The 23,982-nt window shown below is 37.2% G+C and overlaps 2 protein-coding genes across 3 annotated transcripts in view; both read right to left on the minus strand.

The window, feature by feature from the left end:
* The window catches only part of LOC110163875 (protein Daple-like), an 80,663-nt gene extending 63,416 nt beyond the window's left edge, over positions 1–17,247 (minus strand). The window contains 3 exon segments of the mRNA XM_055154294.1: positions 9,005–9,113; positions 12,995–13,107; positions 16,664–17,247. Of these exon segments, the coding sequence (XP_055010269.1) occupies positions 9,005–9,113; positions 12,995–13,107; positions 16,664–16,723 (282 nt within the window). The 5' untranslated portion in view covers positions 16,724–17,247.
* A 1,216-nt stretch (positions 17,248–18,463) lies between these two features.
* The window catches only part of pals1a (protein associated with LIN7 1, MAGUK p55 family member a), a 35,100-nt gene continuing 29,581 nt past the window's right edge, over positions 18,464–23,982 (minus strand). For both annotated transcript variants that reach the window (XM_020928878.2, XM_055157611.1), the window contains one exon: positions 18,464–23,041. In XM_020928878.2, coding sequence (XP_020784537.1) covers positions 22,865–23,041 — 177 coding nt within the window. In that variant the 3' untranslated portion in view covers positions 18,464–22,864. The remainder of the gene's footprint in view (positions 23,042–23,982) is intronic.

Here is a 23,982-nt window from a genome sequence, read left to right on the forward strand (position 1 = left end):
TTCTGTTGTTTATGCTATAGTTATCTGAAGAACTGTTCAAGTGATGTTAACATACCAGACACCTATTCAGCCTGTTGTTGTTTATTCTTTTGTTACTAGAACTGGTATTTCAAGATGAAATGTCGGTTCCTGGTCTCTGATTTCATAGAATAAATTTCCCCCCAAAAATGCGACATATAGTCCGTTGCGACTTATATATGTTTTTTTTCTTCTTCATTATGCATTTTTTGGCTGGAGCGACTTCTAGTCCAAAAAATACGGTAATAAAGGTACAATTTAATAAATGCTATGATGCTGGATTTGGTTCTTTGGTTAAAAAGACTGAGAAGTTGTTATTGTGTAGCCTGGAAAGTTCCACGGTTTATTTCTACATTTAAGTAAAACATTTTGAGGTGCTAGACTAACATATGTTTTAGTTAGTTTAGATTATTTCAATGTTATTTCAGTTGATGGAAAATTATCGCATCAAGCTATTAATACAAAGCGATGCTGCTCTTCCTGTTTTTGTAGCTGCAGGTGCGTGAAATGTGACACTGACATGACAACAAATGAGATTAGATATTAGACTTGTTTGCTCATTGTGTTGTGAACAATACATGACATGTAAATAAAGATGTTTACAAAGATCAAAGAGGCGACTGATGGCATCTTGTTTGGTTTCATATTAATAGAAACAACCACAGTTTAATCAGTAAAACAAATCCATATACTCAAGTGTGCAAACATTAAAACAGAAATTTAGTAAACGATGTCTCCTTTAAAGCTAAAATACATAACCTTTAAGGCAAAATCAGACTAAAATAAAAGCAAGTGGTTTTATCTGGTTGTGTTTATTGCACTGAAAAACTGACTCCTTACTCTTTACTGTGAGCCAGTTTGCATCTCCACAAATCTGACTCTTATTTGGAAATGTTGTTTCTTTGGTGTAATCTTTTTCTTCAGTATATCGGTATAAAACACATCTATATTCATGGAGAATGTTTCTAAACTACAAAGTCGCACCACTTGCAGCTCCGTAATCAGGAGCATCACGGAGTAATACATACTGTGATTCCTTTTAATATCAAAATGCACCTGTCAAGAGACACGCTTACAATGCCCACTTTAAACTCAAGGCTATTATAAAGTGAAAGTGCGAGGGAGCAGTGGATGAGAGAAGGAGAACACACATTCACCAAGACAGGGAGACAGCGCCGAGCGACTTACGCCACGATCTGCCAATGGATTCGTAGACGCCTGAGCTGAGGATCAGTATCAACTGTGGTCCGAGCTTCCACCAAGACCAGAATCATCACTGAACTGCCAGGGAACAGTAACCACACTGACTCGGATAATGACGAGAGGGATGCGGGCGTGCTGGATGCGCCCAACTGTTTGAACAATTATGAGTTATTGTGACTACGCAAACAATTTAGAGTCTCAGACAGTATTTTTTTACGTGTTGCAATTGAACAAAGTTGAGAGTTATTGTGAACGCGGTAAATAAAGTTTGACTGACGTATCTAACTGTTGTGTTTCGTTTAATGCGCCTTATAGTCCGGTGCTGTTTATATGTGAAAAAAGTTAAAAAATACACCACTCAGTGACAGTGCGCCTTATAATCCAGAGCGCCCTATAGTGCGGAAAATATGGTAATTATTTGACCAACCAACCACTTGCCTTAAAGGTGCTCTATGTAACTTTTTGGGTGGGGGTGCGTCACCTGCTTGTTTCTATGGACTGAAATGTTCCACAGTATGACATTAAACAGCTCTACCACACATTCAGCCAGTTACAGGTAGATTTATAGCTCAAAAATACCTAGAAAACCGGCATTCTGACTGTGAGTGGGGGTTGCCTCTCAACATCTGACAGGCCCTCCAACATGAAAGTTACACTATGCACCTTTAATTAATAACTGACTACTCAAACTACTAAAATAATCATGAGCAGCAGCCTTGAATTGAAATAAATGTATCGCCCAATCTTCCACGTGAGCGCTCGGAAAAACCCAGCTCGCAGCTAAAGCATTATTCAGTGTATGGCAGATATCAGGTTACCAGGCTTTGAGCACAGGAGGGTAACAGAAGGGAGACGACTGCCCCTCCCTCCCTCTCCCCCTCCCTCCTCCCCGCTCACTCTGCAGTTGTTGGGTGTGTTTGGGGGGGTAAACAGGGCAGCTCTTGGGGTATGGGGTCTCTGGGGAAGAGTGCATCTAATTAAGAGAAAGCCAACGCCCCTCTGTCCGTGTGAGCAGCTGGACCTGTGGGTGAAATAGAGGTCCTCTGAATCACATTATGGATGAGCTGGTTATAGACCTACATTCTCTTTGGCAGCCATGATTAAGAAGCCTGTGGTGGTGTTCCAATTACTTTGAGATTTTACGACCGCAAGCTGATAAAATATCAGTTATGACTCAACTAAATCAATATTTGCCCTTTTTATAATAAGAAAACACATCAAACATCAAATTCAAGTAATAAAAAATTATTCCACGACTGTCAACAAAGGTCTTCTAGCTATTGAATTATTAATTCAAATTCCAAATCACCTAATCTTTTTTACGACATTTTACACACAAAGAAGGCATGTTTCTGACTGATTTAACATGCATTTAACAAAATAAAGGCATTACCATCCATTTGTATTAATATAATCATAATGACTGTGTAATTTAGACATGTCTAGGCTTTTGTTGACATTATGGTTGCTAGGTAACCATGAAAAAAAATGAAAATATCTCTATTAACTGTATCAAACCTACTGCCAGTGTCCAGTCAGGAAGTAAAATGATAAACTTCAACTAAATTAAAAAACTAGGGATTTCTTTGTTGTTGAGTTTTCTAGTAAAGATCTTAAATATGCAGATTTGCGTGGAATTAGTAACCTAACCTGTCACTTTAAATTAATATCTAAAAGTAGTTTAAAGATGCACTATGTAACTTTCTGGTTGGGGGGGGTCTGTCACCTGCTTAAGATGTCATTGCTCTGCCTGAAATGTCCCACAGTGTGACATTAAACAGCTCTACCTTCACATTTACTCAATTACAGATGGTTTTATAGCACAAAAACACCTAGAAAAACAGACATTCTGACTGTGAACGGGGTCGCCTCTCCACAGATCTGACCTGTAACTTGGTCTGGTTTGGTCTCCAAGAACATAGAAAGGTTTATTATCATACTGTGAAACTTTCCAGACAAAGCAATAGCGTCACTGAGAAAAGCATCTGACGGACTCTCCACCAGAAAAGTTACACAATGCACCTTTAAATACAGCTTTCATTTCTGTACGTACGCAATCAAACATGGCCGCCATTCATTTTTATTTGAAAAAGTCTTTGTCATAGTATGTATGATCCATAATAACCATTAACGTTACTAAAATAAATTATTAAAATAAATCAACAAGTCACTCGTTCTAATTCCTCATTTAGAACAAACGCTACAATCATCTTCGATAGTCACTTAGTCATTTTGCTTTCTGTGGTCTTGGTTGATGAAATGTAGACCAAATATTTCTCCGGGATTACAAAGCTTTATATGGGCCACAACAGAAAGGAGAAAGCACGCAGTGAGTCAGCTGGAGTTTAGGGAGTGACTAGAGTTTAATCTCTCTTGTCATTGACGAATAAGCTGTTTACAAGTATGCTTTTCTATTCGACATAGTTACATTTGCACAAGATCCTATAATTTTTGTCAGTCACGCTCAATGTCCAGTTTTAGTCGACTAATCAATAAACAGAGCTTTGTCTTTAATGTCTTTAGTTGGCCTGTCTTGATATTTACTGTATATAGATTTATTGTTTGATATATATAAAATGGACATATATTTTGGAGCTCAGTTTTTATCGTGTGTAAATTTTTTTTGCAAAAGTGGGGTGGTTTTTATTATTTTTGTTGTAATATGGTACAATGTGAGCTGTAGAGGGTTGAATAAGTCACTTCTGTGGATAATTTATGGCTATTTTGAAATTTATGTGTATACCTTTTAATGATACGGTCTATTTAAAACTGGTTTACTGGGATTATGCTGCTTTATTTTAATTGTGTCAGTGGTTCAAGGTAGTTTCAATATTATTTATGTTCAAAGTCTGTTATAGTTGCAGGCCTGCTCTTCAGCTGACAAGTTCACTACAGCCCGACAACTCTGCAACTTCTTTTCTCAAATGTTTTCCCTGTGCTATCATAGAGAAAGCACAGGAGTTCACTATAAGCGTGCGTGGATGAGGTCACGGTTTTGAATGTTACAGATTAACCATCACGGACAGATTAACCTCGTAGTGTCCGGACTGACCCACTTCAGAGCATGTGCCACTATAGATTGTTTACAGTGTCTGGGACGGGCCAAAGCTTCTTATATAATGTCCAATCATCTATTATGGAAGTATTCAATAGCTGTGTTTACTTTTATTATAAAAGACTATGCTCACCTTTGTCTAAAACAATATGGGCACAGAGGTGGACAATGTTAACAAAAATTGATACCTGAATATATTTTTGATTCTCCATTCATCAATAAACAAATCATAGTTGTAATTATCCAGAATGATGCACTAAATATCTGAAGCCTGAATGTTAAAGTTCAAGTATTACACAAAATGTTAATGATGTAAAGTTAAAACTGATCATTTAAAACCCAATCTTGATACTAAGGAAAGGAAAATCACAGTATGGTCTTATACTGTATTTTACGGACTATAAGTCACTCCGGAGTATAAATCGCACCAGCCAAAAAATGTGTAATGAAGAAGAAAAAAACATATATAAGTCGCACCGGAGTATAAGTCGCACTTTTTGTGGAAATGTATTTTATAAAATCAGAGACCAGGAACTGACATTTCATCTTGAAAGGCAAGTTATAGTAATAACAATAGAACAAAGAACAACAGGATGAAAAGGCGTTAATATGTTAACGTCACACATGAACAATTATTCAGATAATTATAGCATAAACAACATAACATAAGTTTACCAAACTCACGATCTCACTCCAAATCACTAAATCCATTGAATTCTTCTTCTTCTTATAGCTGTCGTCAGACTCAGCATCAGTTCCAGTTAGAATTATTCCAGCCTTTCTGAATCCCGACAGGATGGTTTTGGTTGTCATTGAACTCCAGTGACTTCCAGGAAAGTTACATGGTGCACCCTCCCGGCTGTCATGAAGCCGTGTTCTCCATCCCCACTTTCCGCCAGTCAATCACAAGTTTCTTGCTCACTCCAAACTTTCTTTCTGCTGCTCAATTACCGTTTTTGTCTGAATATTTCACTATTTGCAGCAAGACAGCATTTTTTTCTACAGGAGGCATTCGCAGTAGAGTGTGAAGTGACAGTGGTACAGGAGTTAGAGTAGTACTAGATACTGACACACAAGCCTAGAGCCTCTCATAACTGTCAGTCTGAAAATTTTTAATGTATAAGTCGCACCGGAGTATAAGTTGCCACCCAAACCATGAAAAAAAGTGCAACTTATAGTCCGAAAAATATGGTAATCGTTCTTGCTGAGTTTTCAAGTAAAATCTTAAACATATAGATTTTAATCAAATGAGTAATCCAACTTGTCACTTTAAATTCATATCTAAGAGTAGTTTAAACATGCACTATGTAACTTTTTGGCCTTTGAGAGTCTGTCACCTGAATGAGATGTCACTGCTCTGCCTGAAGTGTTCCACAGTATGACTTTAAACAACTCTACCTTACATTTATTCAATTACAGTTGGTTTTATTGCTCAAAAACACCTAGAAAAACAGGCATTCTGACTGTGAGCAGGGTTGCCTCTCCACAGATCTGACCTATTTTGGTTTGGCTTGGTCTTCATGAAGATAGAAAGGTTTAATACCATACTGTGAAACATTCCAGACAAGGCAATAGCATCACTGAGAAAAGCATTTGACAGACTCTCCAGCAGGATGGGCACAGAGGTGGACAAAAATACACTAAATATCCTTGAATATCTTGGTTAAAGTTCAAGTATTACACAAAACGTTAAGGATGTAAAGTTAAGTAGCCAATCTACTGTAGTGGAAATGTCGCTCACTGATCGTTGAAAAGCCTGTCTTGATCCTAAGGAAAGGAAAATTACAGTATGGTCTTACAATTGTTCTTGTTAGTTTAAAGATGCACTATGTAACTTTTTGGTCATTAGGGATCCGTCACCTGCTTGAGATGTTACCGCTCTGCCTGAAGTGTTTCACAGTACGACTTGAAACAGCTCTATCTTACAGTTAGTTTTATTGCTCAAAAACACCTCGAAAAACAGGCATTCTGACTGGGTCGGGGTCGCCTCTCCACAGATCTGACCTGTTTTGGTCTGGTTTGGTCTCCATGAACATAGAAAGGTTTATTTGACGGACGCTCCACCAGGATGAGCACAGAGGTGGACAGAAATGCACTAAATATCCCTGAATGTCTTCGTTAAAGTTCAAGTATTACACAAAACTTCAAGGATGTAAAGTTAAGTAGCTGATCTACTGCAGTGGAGATGTCGCCCACTGACCTTGATCCTAAGGAAAGGAAAATCACAGTATGGTTTTATAATCCTTCTGATACAGATTAGGATCAACTATTCAAGATCCAGCTTCATCCTATTTGTTATTTTCTTCTTGTTCAAGTAAGTTAGTAAGTAAGTAAACATTTTTTAGCCTCAATTAGTTTAGCTTGAACTCCAGCTGTAAACATGAATTAGGGACTGAAAAGCAAACTTGAGAGAATGACTCAAACTCAACAATTGTTTTGCATTTCATTAGCTGTACAAATGTTTAAAATGTATACCCAATATTTAAGCAAAATGCTGAATAACTCTTTGTGCGTAAGTTGTGGGACTCCCCTATTAAGGTTTGATTACACAAACCAGAGCATGTAATCCGTTTTATTGCCGCTGGTAACGCTTAATGGAATCAGATCTGACCACAGGACTTGAACTGTGCGCCGTTCAGTGCCGGGGCAGGCTTAACACACAATCTGTCCCCATTTACAGGCCAAATATCAAATAACAACAACTGCAAAGTACTGAGGCCACACAGACGCATAACTGAGAGGGGTGGAGCAGGGACAGACCAGAGACTGTGAGGAGCTACGACCAAAAAAATCTACTGTACGCGAGCCAAACCAAGAAACAGATTAGGGCAGGCATCAGCAGAAGTGGTACTTTGCAGTGACGTCATGAGGGGGGTGTTCTAGGTGTATTTCTGTGGTGGAATGTTCCGCAGTTACCACGGTGACAGAGTGCACGCAGCACATTTTCAAGAGCCTGTGATCAATACAAGTGTTCATGCGTTCAAATCCCAAATGATGAAGCAGTCTATTTACTTTATTAGCTATAGGGGCTTATATTAGACTATTAAATGTTTGTTATTTGTGGATGGGGACGAAGAGGGAGCCTTGTCAGAAGATTCACACATGATACTGTAAAAATCACACATACACTCGGCTCCAGGCAAAAGGCATCAGCTGAGCATAAAGCAACAACTATCCAAAACTATAAGAACCAAGAGGGACAAGAAGACCTCCACAAAACACAGGAATACAGGGAAAATGGTGGACAGAAAGTGAACTTAAACAAGATGGAAGCAAATTGGGACACTAAACCTCTTTCGACAATAAAGAAGGTACTGAAAATTATATGGCTATTCCTAATCATCAAACAGATGTTTTTGGTTCTAAACAAATGCAATTAATATAGCAGTGTTTTTACTGAAACGGAATAATGTTGGCTGCATAAAAAGCAAAGTCAAAGTAAGGATAGGCCCATACGGATGTTTCTGAGCAGATACCGATATCCAATATTTGTCTTGCTGCTGTGGCTGATAGCAGATATTTGCCATATCAATATTTTAAGCTTTTAAAATCCATAGCAAGGAGATCACAAATGAACTTTTCATGTTTGTAAAATGAATAACACAATGTACTTATCTAGGATTTCTTTTAAACATATGTAATTTGTTTTTAAATGACACATGGGGGGGTCTGCTTTCTGTTGCAAATGTTTTTGTGTGAAGCACTTTCTGTTACATCGACTATGTCTGAAAAGTGCTATACAAATAAAGTTTTGAATGATATAAAATCATTAGTTACATGTTTGTGTAAATATACAGCCATATAACAATCTTCTATTTCTACTCATGCGTCTGTTCAAAAAGACAAATCTGATGCACTGAGAACTATTTGGGAACAGGGCTGGGTATCATTAAGAAGTTACCGATACGATACATATCTCGATACATATGCCATGAAACGATACATATCTCGATACATATGCCATGAAACGATACATATCTCGATACAGTCCACTTTTCATTTGGTATAACATATTTCAAATCGATTCGATACAGTTCAATGACAATAAAGGCTAAATCATGGCTGTGATACTAAAAGTCTTTGTTAAACTACTTCTTTTACAAAATTCACATGAAACAGAAACATTTGAATCATCAAAACAATGAGTTGCATAAAAGTTTCCATTGACTAAACAAACAAAACAACTGTAGCGCTGTAACAAAATAGTTTAGTAAGACACACCATAAAATACTCTTGGTGATATATTGACACAGCAGCCCATGATATCGATACTGTATCATCACATTCAACGATACAATATATTAATATTTCAATATTCTTGCACACCCGTATTTAAGACTGACACATGGGCACCCAGAAACCCAGGCAGCACCAAAAATACAGATATTATTCTCGATTACAATACCAGTTTGATATTATTGCAAATACCAGTATCGTCAAAGATCCATTGATATTGGAAACCGTGAGAATATTTTTTTCTCACTGCCATTTCTAACTACACTCAAAACAAACAAAAAAGCAGTTTGTCTGAGGGGCATGTTTACAGCTGTTGGCTCTTTCCTGTAGCCTTGTTTACACAGAGCCTCCACAGCACGGAGGTGTGAGGGGGGTTTACCTACAGTATCTGATTTACTGCACTTTGGATTCACTGTACTTCTGTCTCTCATGTATCTGGTAGTAGGACAGTATCTGACACACAGTACTTTGTGTACTTTGAGTCTCTTTTACCTGGTAGTAGGTCCTGATGTGGCGGACCAGCACTGTGAGGTTGTGGAGCCGTAGGGCCACGTCGTTGTTTACGTTTTTGCTCAGCCTCTGGTGCGTGGGGCTTGGGTCGCTATGGAGACACACACACACAAAAAAAGTTATTAATTGGCATTTAGTTCATTTATTTTACAAAATCTATCACACATTCATTCAAAATAATAAAACCATTTTTTTATAGATGTTATAGCTTTGGCTGTAATATTCCACAGTATGGCATTATTATTAATCTCCATCCCGAGGCCAAGGTACAAGTCAGATCTGTGGAGAGGAGAGCCCACTCACAGTAAGAATGAATGTTTTTCCAGGTAATAAATACTAGATATGTTCAATTCTTCAGAGAGGAGTATCCCCAATGTGAGAAATGTTACACAGTGCATCTTTAAGTTACTGGGTGGGCTAATGGAGGTTTTGAGTGTACACTGAGGAATCAAACAGTTGTAACTACAGTAATAAATCCTTCGAGTGGAAAAAATAAATAAAAATTTGCACAATAAGTTCAGCTAAATTAAAGCAAAAATGCACATGTCATCATTTACTGGTCAAACTGGGTCAAAATTTAAACTTCAAGAGACTAAATCAAAACCAACCAAAGACTAACATGAGACTTAATAAGAAAAATCTTTAATAAATATCTGCCTTTCATTTAGTTTAATCCTAGACGTAACCTTATTTTCATTTCCCCCAAACAAGTTCAGTGCTTGTGATCAGACAGGCTGTAGATCGCCCATCTCAAACCGTGTCTCTATTTAGGGGCCACTATTGTTCAGCTGAAGGATTTAAAGGAGAGTAGCTCAGTGTTTAGCCTGTGTCAGACTCATTAGCATTTCAACGGGAGGGGGGCGGGGTTTGGGTGAGGGAGGGGGGGGGGGGGGGGGGTCTGACCCACTGGGAGGTTGTCATGACGTCAGATCAATTCACTCAAACTGGAAAGAGAAAACCAGTGAACCAGCCGGAGAAAGGATTAAAGGCATCCTGGGTCGTTCTAATAAACTTACTACACAAAAGTGCTGTTTGAAACTCAAAGTCCCCATGGAAAAGGTGTTGCATTTTTACTTAGTTCTAGTCTTTCTGTAACCTCACACAGCAGAGATATCTGTGAGTTCAGAATCAATCTTGTCCCCGCTGGTGCCATAGAGCCTGACAGGTGGTAGGCGACCAATCACAGAGCAGCACTCAAGTGTGGGCAGAGCCACAGGTGAAGTGGACTTCACCTGTATGGACTATATGGACTATTTAGTTCTCAGCACTTTGTGCATTTGTGGATAGAGATCCAATCCAGCTTTTTCAGTTTTTTTTACAGGGCCTGAAAAAGGCATTTTATTTCCATCAAAAAACAGTTCAAATAAATGTTCTAGACCAACATTTGCCTGTAAATAGTCTCACAACATCCGAACCGGAATATCAGCTGAATCGATGTCATGGAACAGATCTGATCCAGATAATATTCCTGGATTGATTCTGCTCTTCAATACCAGCATCGGTATTGGTGCATCCTTATTTGTGGACAGGACTGCATTTCACTAAAGTTTGATTTTTCATCTTGTTTAGCTGTTGAGCGCTTCGACCAGTCAGATTTAAATAATCATCTTGATGCTCTGTGTTTTATGATCACTTTCAGTAAGAGCCATCCCAGTTAATGAAAATGATAATGTGTAGAACTTCATTCAGAGTGACACACATATCAATCTGGTTTAATACTGATTTAGCCCTGGCTCAGACCAGTTAGTCTCAAGTCTACTAGAGTTTACTATAAGTTATTCACTGATAATAGTTTACATTCTTTGTGGTTGTTTATTAATATGGTAAAACCACTGATGTTAGAGTAAGTTTAGGTTGTAACTGTTCTGTTGTGCCAAACTGTGTTTTGAAATGTGGCATTACACAATTAATAAATGAGCTTTAATGTTCTACTTCTGTTGTATTTGAAATATTGTATGTACTTGACTTCTTCACTTGAGCTTAAAGACTTGAATTTAACAGTTCACTTTTAAAACCTAAAATAGTTAGCAAACCTGTTGCAAAACTTTTTTTAGTTCACTGCACCAACACGAGTTGATAAGTTAACCATTTCTTGGGTCATCTAATCTTAACGACACCAAACAGAGAATAAGAAGCTTGCTGGACTATGAATGTGTTTTTGTGTGAAATAATATTCACATGTTTTGTAAAAAAATATATATATATATAATTTCTTGACCCTAAGTGAACTCAACAAACCTTAAGTAAGTTGTATTACTATTTTAAGTTGAGTCAACTTTTTATTTTTAACAGTGCGGTATTGGGTGTGCAAAGTTCAGGTTCCACAGAACACTATCAAACATCATGAACCATCATTAAACTGAAACTACTTCTGCTGCTTCTACTGTGAGTACTACGATTAACATGAGTATGTTCACTGTTATATAAGTATGATTTTAAAATGTCAAGTAACTGTTGACAGCTTTGGTGTATTATTGTGGAACAGAACCCACGACTTGCTACTATCAAAAACCCAAAGTCGCTATAAAGAAGTGAATTTGGCAACTCTGCTACTACTACTACTACTACTACTACTAATACTGCTGTTACTCCAAACCTCTCCACCCCCTCCTCTGTAACCCAGTTTCCCATTGACCCTCCTCGGCTCCTAATCACACTCCAGTCACAACAGCCTCCATCTGAATGAGGAGAACAATGGCATTAGATTATAATTGTTTGTGTGGAGCAACATATGAACGTGTGGTCTGGATGAGGACGGGTCAAAGTGGGTCTCACACATTTAAACATCAACAAGTAAAAGAAGTTAAATCAATGGCCGACATGTTTGGAACCAACGCATAAAGGCCAAGTTTAGTCCTTATTCTATGAAAAGTGTTTGAAAGTCAAAAGCTGCCGACTGATGAGTCGACTAAAAGGGGGCGTGTCAAAAGCTCTCGAAACTCTCAATTACTTATCTCTATATCTTACCCAGACTGCACTCACAAGGCCACAGCTGCAGAAAAATACTACCTGCAAAAACTATTTAGGCAGAAAAAAACTATTTGGAAACCACGTGTTTATATAAAGACTAAGATTAAAAAGATTCCATTTGTGAGTCATGAGTTTAATCTTCCTTTTACGATAAATACCAAAAAATACTGAATCTTCAGCTAACTCACTCATTCACCACGCTTCTTCTTTCTGCTGTTGTCCCATATAAATCCTTATCTAAATAAAATAATTTAAAAATGTAGGACAAAAAGACCCCAACATGCGTGAATAACTCCAACTACACACTTGAGTGAATTACAGCTCAGAGGAAACATTTATAATATGGTTTAAAGGTCATGAAGTCAGTTTTGCAGAACATTTCCCTTTTAAAATGTTTGTATTGATACTTCAGTGACATCATGGTGGGGGTGTTCTACATGTATATCAATGGTGGAATGTTCAGCTGTTACCATGGAGAAAAAAAGCACACATTAGCAAACACTGCCAGCACTTTTTAGAATACTAACTAAAAAAATGGTAGCTAGTTGGGACTGTACTTTCTGTTGTAGTCAGATTTATGTTCAGATTATGTTAAAATAAAGATCAGATTATAGTCTAACAAAGCTTCAGACAGAGCAGTGCCTACAGTTAGCATCACACCCACAGGGAATTTTGATAACACGAGCTGCAAAGTATCAGTGTATTCTGTGTCTGTGTGGATTTTTAAGACTTTAATCTTAGCTCCAAAACCAATGTTACAACTTTTCACGTGTCAAACTTCATTTAGTCGAGAGCAGCACTTTCTCTCTCCTGCAGCCTCACATCTGGCATCTAAACCTGAAAGCAGCTCGTTCAGGATGTGGTCGCGCTCAGAGACACAGACAGGAAGCACTAGATTAACTCTTACCGCTCAAAATCAGTCACCCAGAGCCTAACGGCCAAAAAACGGCACACTCTTAAACTTGACTCACGCTTAATGGCTCATTCTGGGGTGTAACTTACATTTGTGTCATGATTTTGTGCAGGAAAACTCCATCGACCAGCTCCATAAACATGCTGACTCTGTCCTCTGACCCCGCCTCCTCGCTGGACGCCAAAGGGCCCAGAGTCCGAACCTGAAAGAACAGAAGAAATTAACATTATAATTTATCTGTTTATTCTGTTACCATCTTCTAGGGCTGCAAGTTTATCAAAATCAGTTTGAATGGAGGCAATTAGCAAAACATAAAGACTGCCTTTGCTGTTATTTATTCTACTCTCTACAGCTCAGATGTTATTGTGGAAATGGAGAAAATATCCTCATCACTGCAAAGAAAATGTAGTGATATTATCCAAAATAAATAAATAAATAAATAAACAAATAAATAAAGCTAACCCTGTAGTTTAAACCTTTCCAAACAGGTTCTGAAATGCATGTGATTCTTGTATTAAATTATCAGTTCATATTTCAGTCTTCTCTCAAATTCGATTGCTTTTGGGCATGTTTAAAGGGTGAACTTTGAATCCTAATATACTGTAGAACAGACATGTCAAACTCAGGTCCAGGGGCCAAATTTGGCCAGTGATATAATTATATTTGGACCATGAGATCATATCAAATATGTATTAGAGCTGTCCTTCCGGCTACAGCAAAACTATTAAAAAACATTTATTTTAATAAGAAAAGGTTTAACATTACATATCTTGAAAGAAGAGAAAACATGCAGATGTTGTTGAAGTTTTTCAGTAAATATTTAGTTTGGCCCACGACTTAGTCCCAGTTTTTAATTTTGGCCTCTGTGAATTTGAGTTTGACATCCCAGCTGTAGAACATCAACTGCAAATCTTGTCGCAATTACATATTTTCCAAAATCGTGCAGCCCTTTTAACCAACACAACAGAACACATTAAAAGATCTGCACTGTTTGACCTCACCAACCTATTGATGGGCAGACTGGCAGCAAACTTTGGTCGATGTATCGCAGGGCATCAGAGGCAAGTGCTGTCAGCCATTATGTTTCCTATCAGTGGACTAGTCAAACAACTATTTCAAGTTACACGTTGAGATACTAAAAATACATTTTTAATCAAATAAAGTGATTTACTTATAGGTGCACTATGTAACTTTCTGGTTGGTGGGTTGTCAGCTGTTTGTTTCTATAGATATGTCATTGCTCTGCCTGGAATGTTCCACAGTATGAAAATAAACAGCTCTACCTTACATTTATTCAATTATAGGTGGTTTTACAGCTCAAAAATACCTAGAAAAAGGCAAATCCCATTTCTAATTTCTACCCCTACCCCTTATGAATTGGGACACAAGCGACAATCAACAGCTTTTATGTAAGCAGACGCGATGAGCTTTTGTCAGAAATCCAATATGCTGTCCACAATTTGTGAACTTCTTTGGTCTCTGCGCTCATGGTAGCAGCCATCTTGCCGGTGATTCGGAAGGCATTCTGGGAAATTGCTCATACCCATCTGTTTGGAGTGTGCCTCTGAAAAATCTTCGTTTGGAGGGGTATATAGTCCTAACACTTTCACTAACCTCAGCCATAATGGTAACTGGGACACCACTACCCCTACACGTGGTAAAGTCGTATGGCCATGGGGTGTAATGGGATTCAGCCTGACTGCAAGCAGGGTCACCTCTCCACAGATATGACCTGTAACTTGGCTTAGTTTGGTCTCCATGAAGATAGGAAATGAAATATTCCAGACAAAGCAGGAGAAAAGCATTTGGTGGACCTTCCAACTGGAAAAATGACACAGTGCATCTTTAATAAAATAGATACGGTACAGATATTTCCATCTCTATCTTCTGCTCCAAACACAGTATTATAATTTGTGGCGATGGCTTTGAGAATGTAGGACTGTACCACTCACCACTGGAAACAACTGCCCTATGCCTCTGCTGTGTTCTGATCTTCGTCCCACTTGTTTTTACAGATTGAGGGCTTTGCTCAGAGGCAAACTTTACCCCTTTCATTTGTCAAAACCAAACAGATCTTTAAATCCTAAGGGACCCTCTGATTGAAAATACAGCCTCACTGACATATGCAACTGATCTGGCTTGGAAGATCGGACATTGTATGATCTATGACAGGTTTTTTTAGCCTTTCTATTTAGTTCCCTGGATTTTTTTGCGGTATTCTAACCTCTTGCAAACTATTCAGAATTTGCTGTAAAAACAATATAGAAAGTGACATCCATATCCTAATTTTCCATCCTAATCCTTCTACCTCTATAGGACACTCTAAAAGCGCTTTTTAAGCAAGCAACCGTTAAATTATTCATACATCAGACACTGACACTGGGGGAAAGCCAGGATAAAATGTCTTGCCCAAGGGCCCAGAACTGATGCATTCCAAGTAGAGGGACTAGAACTGACAACTTTTGGATTAATGGGGGGATCTCTCTTCCAACTGAATAACTGTTGCCCAAAATATATAAACACATAAAGCATTAAACAACTTCATCTCTTAAAAAGGTGCAATATGTAACTGTCTCCTTTTTGTCTCTATGGAAATGTCAGTTCTATGCCTAGAAAGTTCCACAGTATGGTATTAAACATATCTACCTTGCATTTATTCAATTCCAGGTGTTTTAGTATTCAAAATGCATTCTTATTGTGAATGGGGTCACCTCTTGTCCACAGATCTGACCTGTAACTTGACCTGGTGGCGTCGTGTTTCCATGGAGATAGATAAGTTTAACACGGTGGACCATTCCAGAGCAATATTTTGGTGCACAAAAGTTACTTATTGCCTTTCCTGAACAAAATGGGACTGTTTACTGATTAAAAAAAGGTTTATGATAACACTGTCACCATAAAGTATAATTTGTTTTAACCCATTTTTTGCCCAGCTAGTTTTCAGACTACAGTAGTGAAAATTACTCTTTAATATACTTAATTTTGGCAATAAAGTTCTTATTTTTGGTCAATTTGAACTCCCCAGTTGAAAACCACATAGTGAAAGTATTGTGTATACTGTTTATTTATGTTGATTGTGTTTACCAAAGCTGAACAAAGACAGGAAATATTGATGAGTGACCACATATAGATGGGCCACTTCAATGAGGTCATGTAAAAACAGGAAGTTCATGACCTGCCCACTGCCCACTGCCCTTTGCTTGAAGTTATAGCCATAGGTTCAATAAAAACCTCTCTAACACTAGAATTTATAGCTGAGTCTAATGGAAAACACTGAGAAGAGGCAGCTATGACTTTGTTGTGATGATTAACATGCCTCTGTAAACGACTTTGGTTAGTTTTAAGTGGATTTTGTTTCACTTTTCAGTTACTAAGGTCACTGCTAGTGGCTTAAATCAGCTGGGGAATGCAAGCAAGCCAAAATACTATTGTCATTAAAAAAATATATAGGGAACTACATGTTTATAATATAGGTCAATACAGATGAAATTGATAGCAAACCTGTTGAGCAAGTGGCTGCAAGAAAAGTAGGCAGAGTTCATTCAAGCGTGATCAAAACTATGGGTAGACACTTTTGATTCTATTCAGACCAAAAACCACAACTTTTGCAACAAGTGATCTTATTGCAATGTAGTATAAAACCGTAAACGCATGCTAATTGTAATCTAGATTATGATATTTTGTAATGTTGAGTTTAATTTCAATGTTTAGCATCTGAAGTCGTATGAAAGCATGATCTAAAAATGAAGTGTACCTACCCAAACCACGAGTGGCGACTCCATGAAAGTCGCCAGCATTTCGGACAGGGTAACATCCATGGCTGCACGGCATCAAAGAGGAGAAAGTTACCATAAATACCCCGAAATCAATCAATCAATGTCCGTGGTCAGTAACTCGTGGTGGGGCAGAACAAAAGCCCGCAGCAGCGAGGAGGAGAACGCATCGGTTTCCCCCCTGTGTCCACGACCTACTATTGTGTCGCTTTGTCCCGTTTCCCTAAAAAACTCACACTTTTGGAATAAAATGCAAGTGGAATCCGCGTAAAAAGAAGATTACGACATTGTAACGTGTAATCCAGAGTGTTTTTTGTTAGAAAAGTGAGGTTTGTGTATCCATTTCCAGGAGCAAAGGTAAAGCACTTGATCCCAAACTTCGCAGGACAGTTGCTCGTGTTGTCAAGGATACCGAACTCGCACCGTAAAGCGAACAAAAAGGCGTAAAAACTCTTTCCGTAATGTTCTATTGAAACGGTTGATTTAATTTAAACAAAACAGACGCCATTTGAGTAACAATTCACGCGGTCCGCTGCAACATCTCTGTCCCTCTACCTCTCTCCCCTGTGTGTTTCTCTCCATCAACCTGACTCCAAGGCCGGGAGTTTGATGGACAGCTATACGAGCCAATCCTCTAACGGAGAAACACAAAAGTCCCGCCTAAGTCTCCCCCAACAGCCAATCAAAATCCACTATCTTTCATGAAGCTGACGTCAACTTCAGACAAACCGAATTCACCAAAGAGTTAAGCGTGACAAGAAAATGATAGCCGCTCAAGTCGTTGTTTCGGAATAAAAACTAAATAGATAAGGTTTAAAAGATATAAAATTGCATATAAAAGTAAAAAGCAGTAGAGAGAATGTAGATTTTTGCATCGAAATAATAATTTACATTTACAATTTAATTGTAAATTTGATCCGAAGTCTAAAAGTTGTACTAAATTCCTCTCGTTTTTTGTAACTCTTTGGTGTTTGAACAGGTTGCAAACGGAAAAGAGATGCAATAAAAGGCGATACAAGTGAACAGGTTTAACAATTAAGACCAAATAAAACGTGTATAGGCATGTCTGAACGTTTAATTAAGGATTTTGTGGTTTTGGCCAACGATTAAAAAGTTAACTGAACTGGTGGTGCTAGGATACATTTGTAATCCTAAAAGTTAATGGCAAAACTCCAGAACTGTTACGCATCAATGAATAGACTGACCTTGGATAAGCAGTACTCCCTGTGTGGTTTCTTTTTAATTTGACACCATTCATTTGACACCAAACACAAACCGTCAAAGATCTAAAAAATAGCGCCATTGTGTGGATATTAGCTGGAGTTGCATATAAAAGAAGCCTTGAAAACTGCTGTAAAAGGAATATCTTTAAGTTAACATTACTAGAAATCAGAAAAAAAAATCATGTTAAAGTTTTTTTTATTTTATTGTTGATTAGCTCGGCCTATGTCTATATTAGGTTACATAACTACAATATATAAATGGCAAGTTTCAACAGCTTATTTAATTCATTATCTACCAATACCAGCAGAGTACAAAATTAAAATACAAAAAAAAAAAATACTTAAAAATATCATACCCAAAATTATAAAGATAGTTTACAAATTATTCAAAGCTAAACTGTCAAAAATATATTAAAAAAAAGTTATTAACAAGTAATTAAACCCAAAAATATCTTAACTTCTCAAATCATGATAAACATTAGGCAATGAATTTAAGTTTTTTTTTCTCTTTTTTTGCAATGTGGCCGTTACCGGATGAACAAATACAAAAAAAAAGTCACAATTCTTTTCTATGAATCATCTATTTATTTCTTTATTGTGAATATTCATACAAAAAGTTGATTCTCTCAAGAACAAGTGACAAGAGAAAGTGGTTTCAATTACATTTACATTCAATAGATAATTTCACCGAGCTTTGACCCCCCCTTGAATTTTCTCCTCAACCAACGGCAAGGAGGTTAATAATAATGAGGGAGTAAAGCCAGTTACGCTATTGGTGCATTCTGTTCTCATAATAGTCTATTTTTAATTTTACAAATATATAAATGCTCTACACAGTGATATAACAGTGGTCAGGCCTACTTCAGTAATAATACTTAATTGTATTCATGGACAGGCACACACACATTCGTTTCTACACTCAAAAATCACACACATACTAAAATACATTATGATAAATCAGCATTTTTGAGCTGAGAAAGGACAAAACTAAAACCTACCACTTTCTTGGCATTTTCCAGACATAGACTGTATAAAGAAGATATAAATACAGTCTGTGATTCTAGGGCCTAAGTGTCAATTTGACTAAAGACAGAAGTCCATTGTCAGTCAACTCAGAAAGCTCCCATATTATGCTATTTTCAGGTGTTTTGTAATACTTTTAGACACGTTTGTACCGGTATTTCATGTTTTATAACTTCAAATAATGGATGTTTGAAAAATATATGTATTTAACCTTACACTTTGACAGAGAATGCTTGGACTAGGTGTTTGTAGTCGCCCTCTGCTGGAAACAGAGGGGAATACATGATGTCAAAGTATGTTTTATAATGCCAAGAACAATCATGCTGCTAATTTATGTTCTACAGATTAGATAATCATGTTTGCAATACTTGAAATTAGTTTGTAGTGAAGGCAAATCTGTAATGATTAAAATAAATGTAGTAAGTCTAAATAAAATCCAGGTATGTTTTAAGACAATGCGATGTAGTGAAGGCAGTTTAAGATCTATAATGTAAATCCAAATTTGTCTAGTGTTGCGAAAATAAACTCCAGGTATATTCTACAATGTCAGGAATATTTTTGAAGTACAGCGTGTTAAGTATCAGAGTTATGATAAGATTTAGACGAGCATTAGGAGCATTTACGAGCATTAACATTTGAGAGAAGGCAAATTATGAACTGATAAACAGAACATGTTTGTAAAGCTCTAGTCTAAACAGTTTTACCATTAAAAGCCTGGAGATTTTGTTGTTCGTAGAGGATATTGTTACATAAATAATTGCAAAAGTGTGACTGTGAATAAATTTACAAACACCTAAACTTATAACATGGGTAAAATGAAATAAAAAGTAAAATTAGCATAATATAGGAGCTTTAAACATGTCCGTAGTGTGTATCGCAGGTTAATAACAGTAGTTTGTCCAGTAGAAAAAAGTGCTGTCCCAGTCACAGCTAAAGCACTGCTGGTTAAAAATTAAGTAGTGACATTTTCTTCATATTAAAAGGAATCAACTCAAAGTGAATTTCAAATATGTGCCTTTCACATTTTGTCCTTTGCACATGGCCGAGACAAACCTGCGGCCATATTTGTATAAAAATTGTAAATCAGAAGTTTACAGAGATTTGTGTCATTATTTTAATAGCTTTAATCTGAACAACTGAAATGTTCTTAGGATAAAAAAGGAACATAAAAAGCTTAAAAAGAACAGAATAATGAGTTAAAAGGTAGTGTCCGGTGGTGTGCATGGTCTCAGATAATGATCATGTGTAACCTATCAAACAAATATTGTAGTGTTTTTGTTAAAGGGGCTCTAAGTAACTTTTCTAGTAGAGCGTCCGCCATCCGTTTGTCTCCAGCATTGCCTGGATTGTTCCACAGTATGGCATTAACTTATTTCCATGGAGATGCCACAGGGTCAGATCTGTGGAAAGGCAACCCTCCTCAGAGTAAAAATACATCTTTTATACGTTTTTTTTAGCAATAGGTGCATCTTCAATTAAATAAATGCAAGAAAAATATGTTTAATGCCATATTGCGGAACAGTCAAAGCAATAATAAATTAATAGAGGTCAGAAAAGTTACATAGTGCCTCTTTAAAGTAGTGCTTAATGTGGCCAGTTTGAATTTAGAGTGTTAAAACTATGGAGACAACTGATATAGAATAGTGAGAAATAAATTATGCTGGATGGTACTTGAATATTTATTAATGTGATGTTTTAGTTTTTTCCAAAATTCACTATCGATACTTTTTAAGGGGTCACAATCAATGACTTATCTGAAAGGTCATGAGTGCATTTTATTGGTGTGTCCTTGTGCAAGACACTTTACCTGTTCATCTACACTCACAGTATGTGGGTTGTAGCGACAGGAAAGGCATCTGGCTTTTTTTCTGATTAGGAATTTATTGTTCAAGGGCATGTGGTTTAAAAAAAAATCTGCAAAAATACTGGGAGACTTATTCCTCAATAACAAGGAGAGGGGAATATTAAAAAAATATATTTAAAAATTGACAAAGGGAAAAAACAAAACATTAAAACCAATCAATGTAGTCCTCTCCAGTCACAATATAGTTATGAGTTGAAGTATTTGTGTCAATAATGTTTTTTTGTTGTAGTTTTTGTAGTAAATTGTCATATTTTAGTGTTGTTAAAGTGGTTTGAAGCAGCAATAAAACAGGTCCAGTTTGTAATCCAGAAATGTGTGTCCCAAAATCTCTCCATCTCCACAGGCTGTTGATCTATTCACCTTATTCCTCCCCCTTATTTTATTTCTAACTGCTACTAATCCACACGCACACACCGGCGTTTTGGCATTACCGATTAAAGGTTGTATCTTATGCAAAAGTGACTCCTGTGAGTTTGAAGACATGTTAGAATGTTGTTACCTTCTCTCCAAAACCTGGAGTTGTGTTTGTTTCATGTTTGTTGTTTCACACGTTTAAGTAACACTTTATTATTAGTCTGTCCACATGTTGAAAGCTCAACATGTTCTGTTCCACTTTTGTGACGTCATGAAGCAGTAGTTTCCAAGTTAACAGCTCCTTTTACCTTTAGTTCAGTAGAGATTGGAAATTCCAGGGGTGAAATTATCCAAATGATTCTAGTGATGGTGTATGGAGTTTAAAAACACAGTGGAGCACTTCTGGTATTACCACATGACATCACAAGGTGGAGGAGGAGTGTTTTCTGTTTGAGGGAAGGACTAAATATTGAAGGATTTGTGTAAATGAAACAAAACAACTCCAGGTCTGTTTGTGATAAAGAAACAACATTATAACAGATCAGAAAAGAGCGTAATATGGGCCCTTTTTATTCATTTTAACGGAGAATTTGAGAAAATAAATAAATACTGTACTGATTCTGAAGGAAATGCATTACTAAAAATATAATATAAAGTAGGTTTAACTGTGTAGAATGATCAATGTCCATGTGCACAACAAGTCAATAATGCACAGATTCTATGGGAGGGTTTAAAACAGCTTTGCAGTCCCTATAGAATGTATTTTTTGTCAAGATGTGTCAGCCCCATGCAAAATAATACAACTGGAAAAATGTTGGTGTTCCCATAGTAACTTCTGGAATAAGGCGAATAGAGGTCTGGATAGAAACCCATTTACACTGCAATAAGGAAATACCTACATGAGTCAAAACAGCTTTAATTGGGGATATTCATCTTGTTTTGAGTAGGTTTTGACACTTAAAGTGCATATGACGAATTTTTATGATTCTATAATTGTGACTTCATTTGGTGGCATTATAAGTACTGTAAATATAAGTTATAGTTTTACACAAATCAAGGGGAAATTTGCGAAGAAAAGCTGAAAAATGTTGAAAAAATGACAGGAAGTGGCGTGTTTCATTTTAGAGAGTCCCACAAAAGTTTGGCCCAATTTACACGATACATACTTATATTTGTATTTTGTCGGATAAGAGTTTTTGTGTACATTAGAGGAGTTTGGTCCTGTGTATGAAATGGTTGCTAGGTAACAGTTATAAAATTGTGATGATGATTTCCAACCAGGAAGTCAAATTTTTAATTAAAAAAATTGGCAGATTAGTAAAACGAGTGTGAATGTTTTTGCATAAATCTCAAATATCATGATTTGTTTGAGTAAAATGAGTAGTCTAATGTGACGTAGGTACTTTAATACTTCCAGTGTCATTTTTTTTTCCCCATGTCATTCCAAATTTGTGTCAGTGAAGAAAGAAAACTTCACTTAATCAGTTAAAAACCAAAAGTCAAATCCATGGACTTTTAGTTGAAAAGATGAAGAAAGCAAAAAGGAAACTAGTCAAAAATGTAGACCTATTAACTAAAATAAATGTCAAAACCTACTCAAATCAAGTAATACTTTGAATCCAAGTCATTTTAAGTCACATAGAGATTTCGTTGTTGCAGTGTAGAACTTTAGCCTGTGGTGTTTCTGTATTGTTAGCGTTAACATTATTAGCATGATTAGCATTAGCGTAGCCAGGAGCTGGGCACCCACTGCGGCTCTGTGTCCAGTTTGTTGATGAGCCTGAGCAGTTCGGTGTAGGCTTTGTCCTGGTCCGTGTTCACGATGATGGCGTCAAACAGGTGCCCACAGCTCTGCTCCATCTCACGAGCCTTTTCTATGATGTCCCTCAACTCCTCGGGCTGCAGACACAACACAAAATACAAAAAGTTGAGTGGTTATATACCATATTTTTTGGACTTTAAGTTGCACTTTTTTCATGGTTTGGGTGTTTCCTGCGACTTATACTCCAGTGTGACTTATATATTAAAATGTTCAGAGTGACAACCGCAAGAGTGCGCTCTAGTCTTGTGTATCAGTTTTCTGCGCATGTCTCCTGCAGAAAGAGCTGCTGTCCTGCTGCAAGTAGTGAAATATGCAACAGAAAACAGTAATCAAGCAGCAGAAAGAAAGTCTGGAGTGAGCGAGAAACTTGTGAGGAAGTGGAGGAAAGTAGGGATGGAGAACACAGCTTCACGGTAACCGGGGGATGCACCATGCAACTTTCCTGAAAGTCACTGGATGACAAAGCCTGGACTTCAGTGGCAACCGAAGTTAAGCGGAGTTGCTCAGAAGTGACACCGAGGATGAAGAATTCAATGGATTCAGTGATTTGGAGTGAGATTGTGAGTTTGGTAAACTTATGTTCTGTTGTTTATGCTCTAGTTATCTGAAGAACTGTTAATATGTTATGTTAACATATTAACACCTGTTCAGTCTGTTGTTCTGTATTCTGTTGATATTACTAGAACTTGCCTTTCAAGATAAAATGTTGGTTCCTCTTCCCTGATTTCATAAAATACATTTCCCCCCAAAAGTGCGACTTATATATGTTTTTTCTTCTTCATTATGCATTTTTGGGCTGGTGCGACTTATACTCCGGAGCGACCTGTAGTCCGAAAAATACGATAATGTCTAAATATTGGCTGCCCAAATTTTGGTATAAACTTCATGGGGTCAGAAACTCTCCAAATGTACGAAACAATCAAACTCGAGCAGTGCCCTTTAACAGGCTGATGCACACTGAGCTTACACAGCTTACACACACACACACACACACACACACACACACACACACACACAC

This window comes from Boleophthalmus pectinirostris, unplaced genomic scaffold, assembly GCF_026225935.1.
Source record: "Boleophthalmus pectinirostris isolate CB_2022bp ecotype Guang Dong unplaced genomic scaffold, ASM2622593v1 HiC_scaffold_10, whole genome shotgun sequence".
Lineage (NCBI taxonomy): Eukaryota > Metazoa > Chordata > Actinopteri > Gobiiformes > Gobiidae > Boleophthalmus > Boleophthalmus pectinirostris.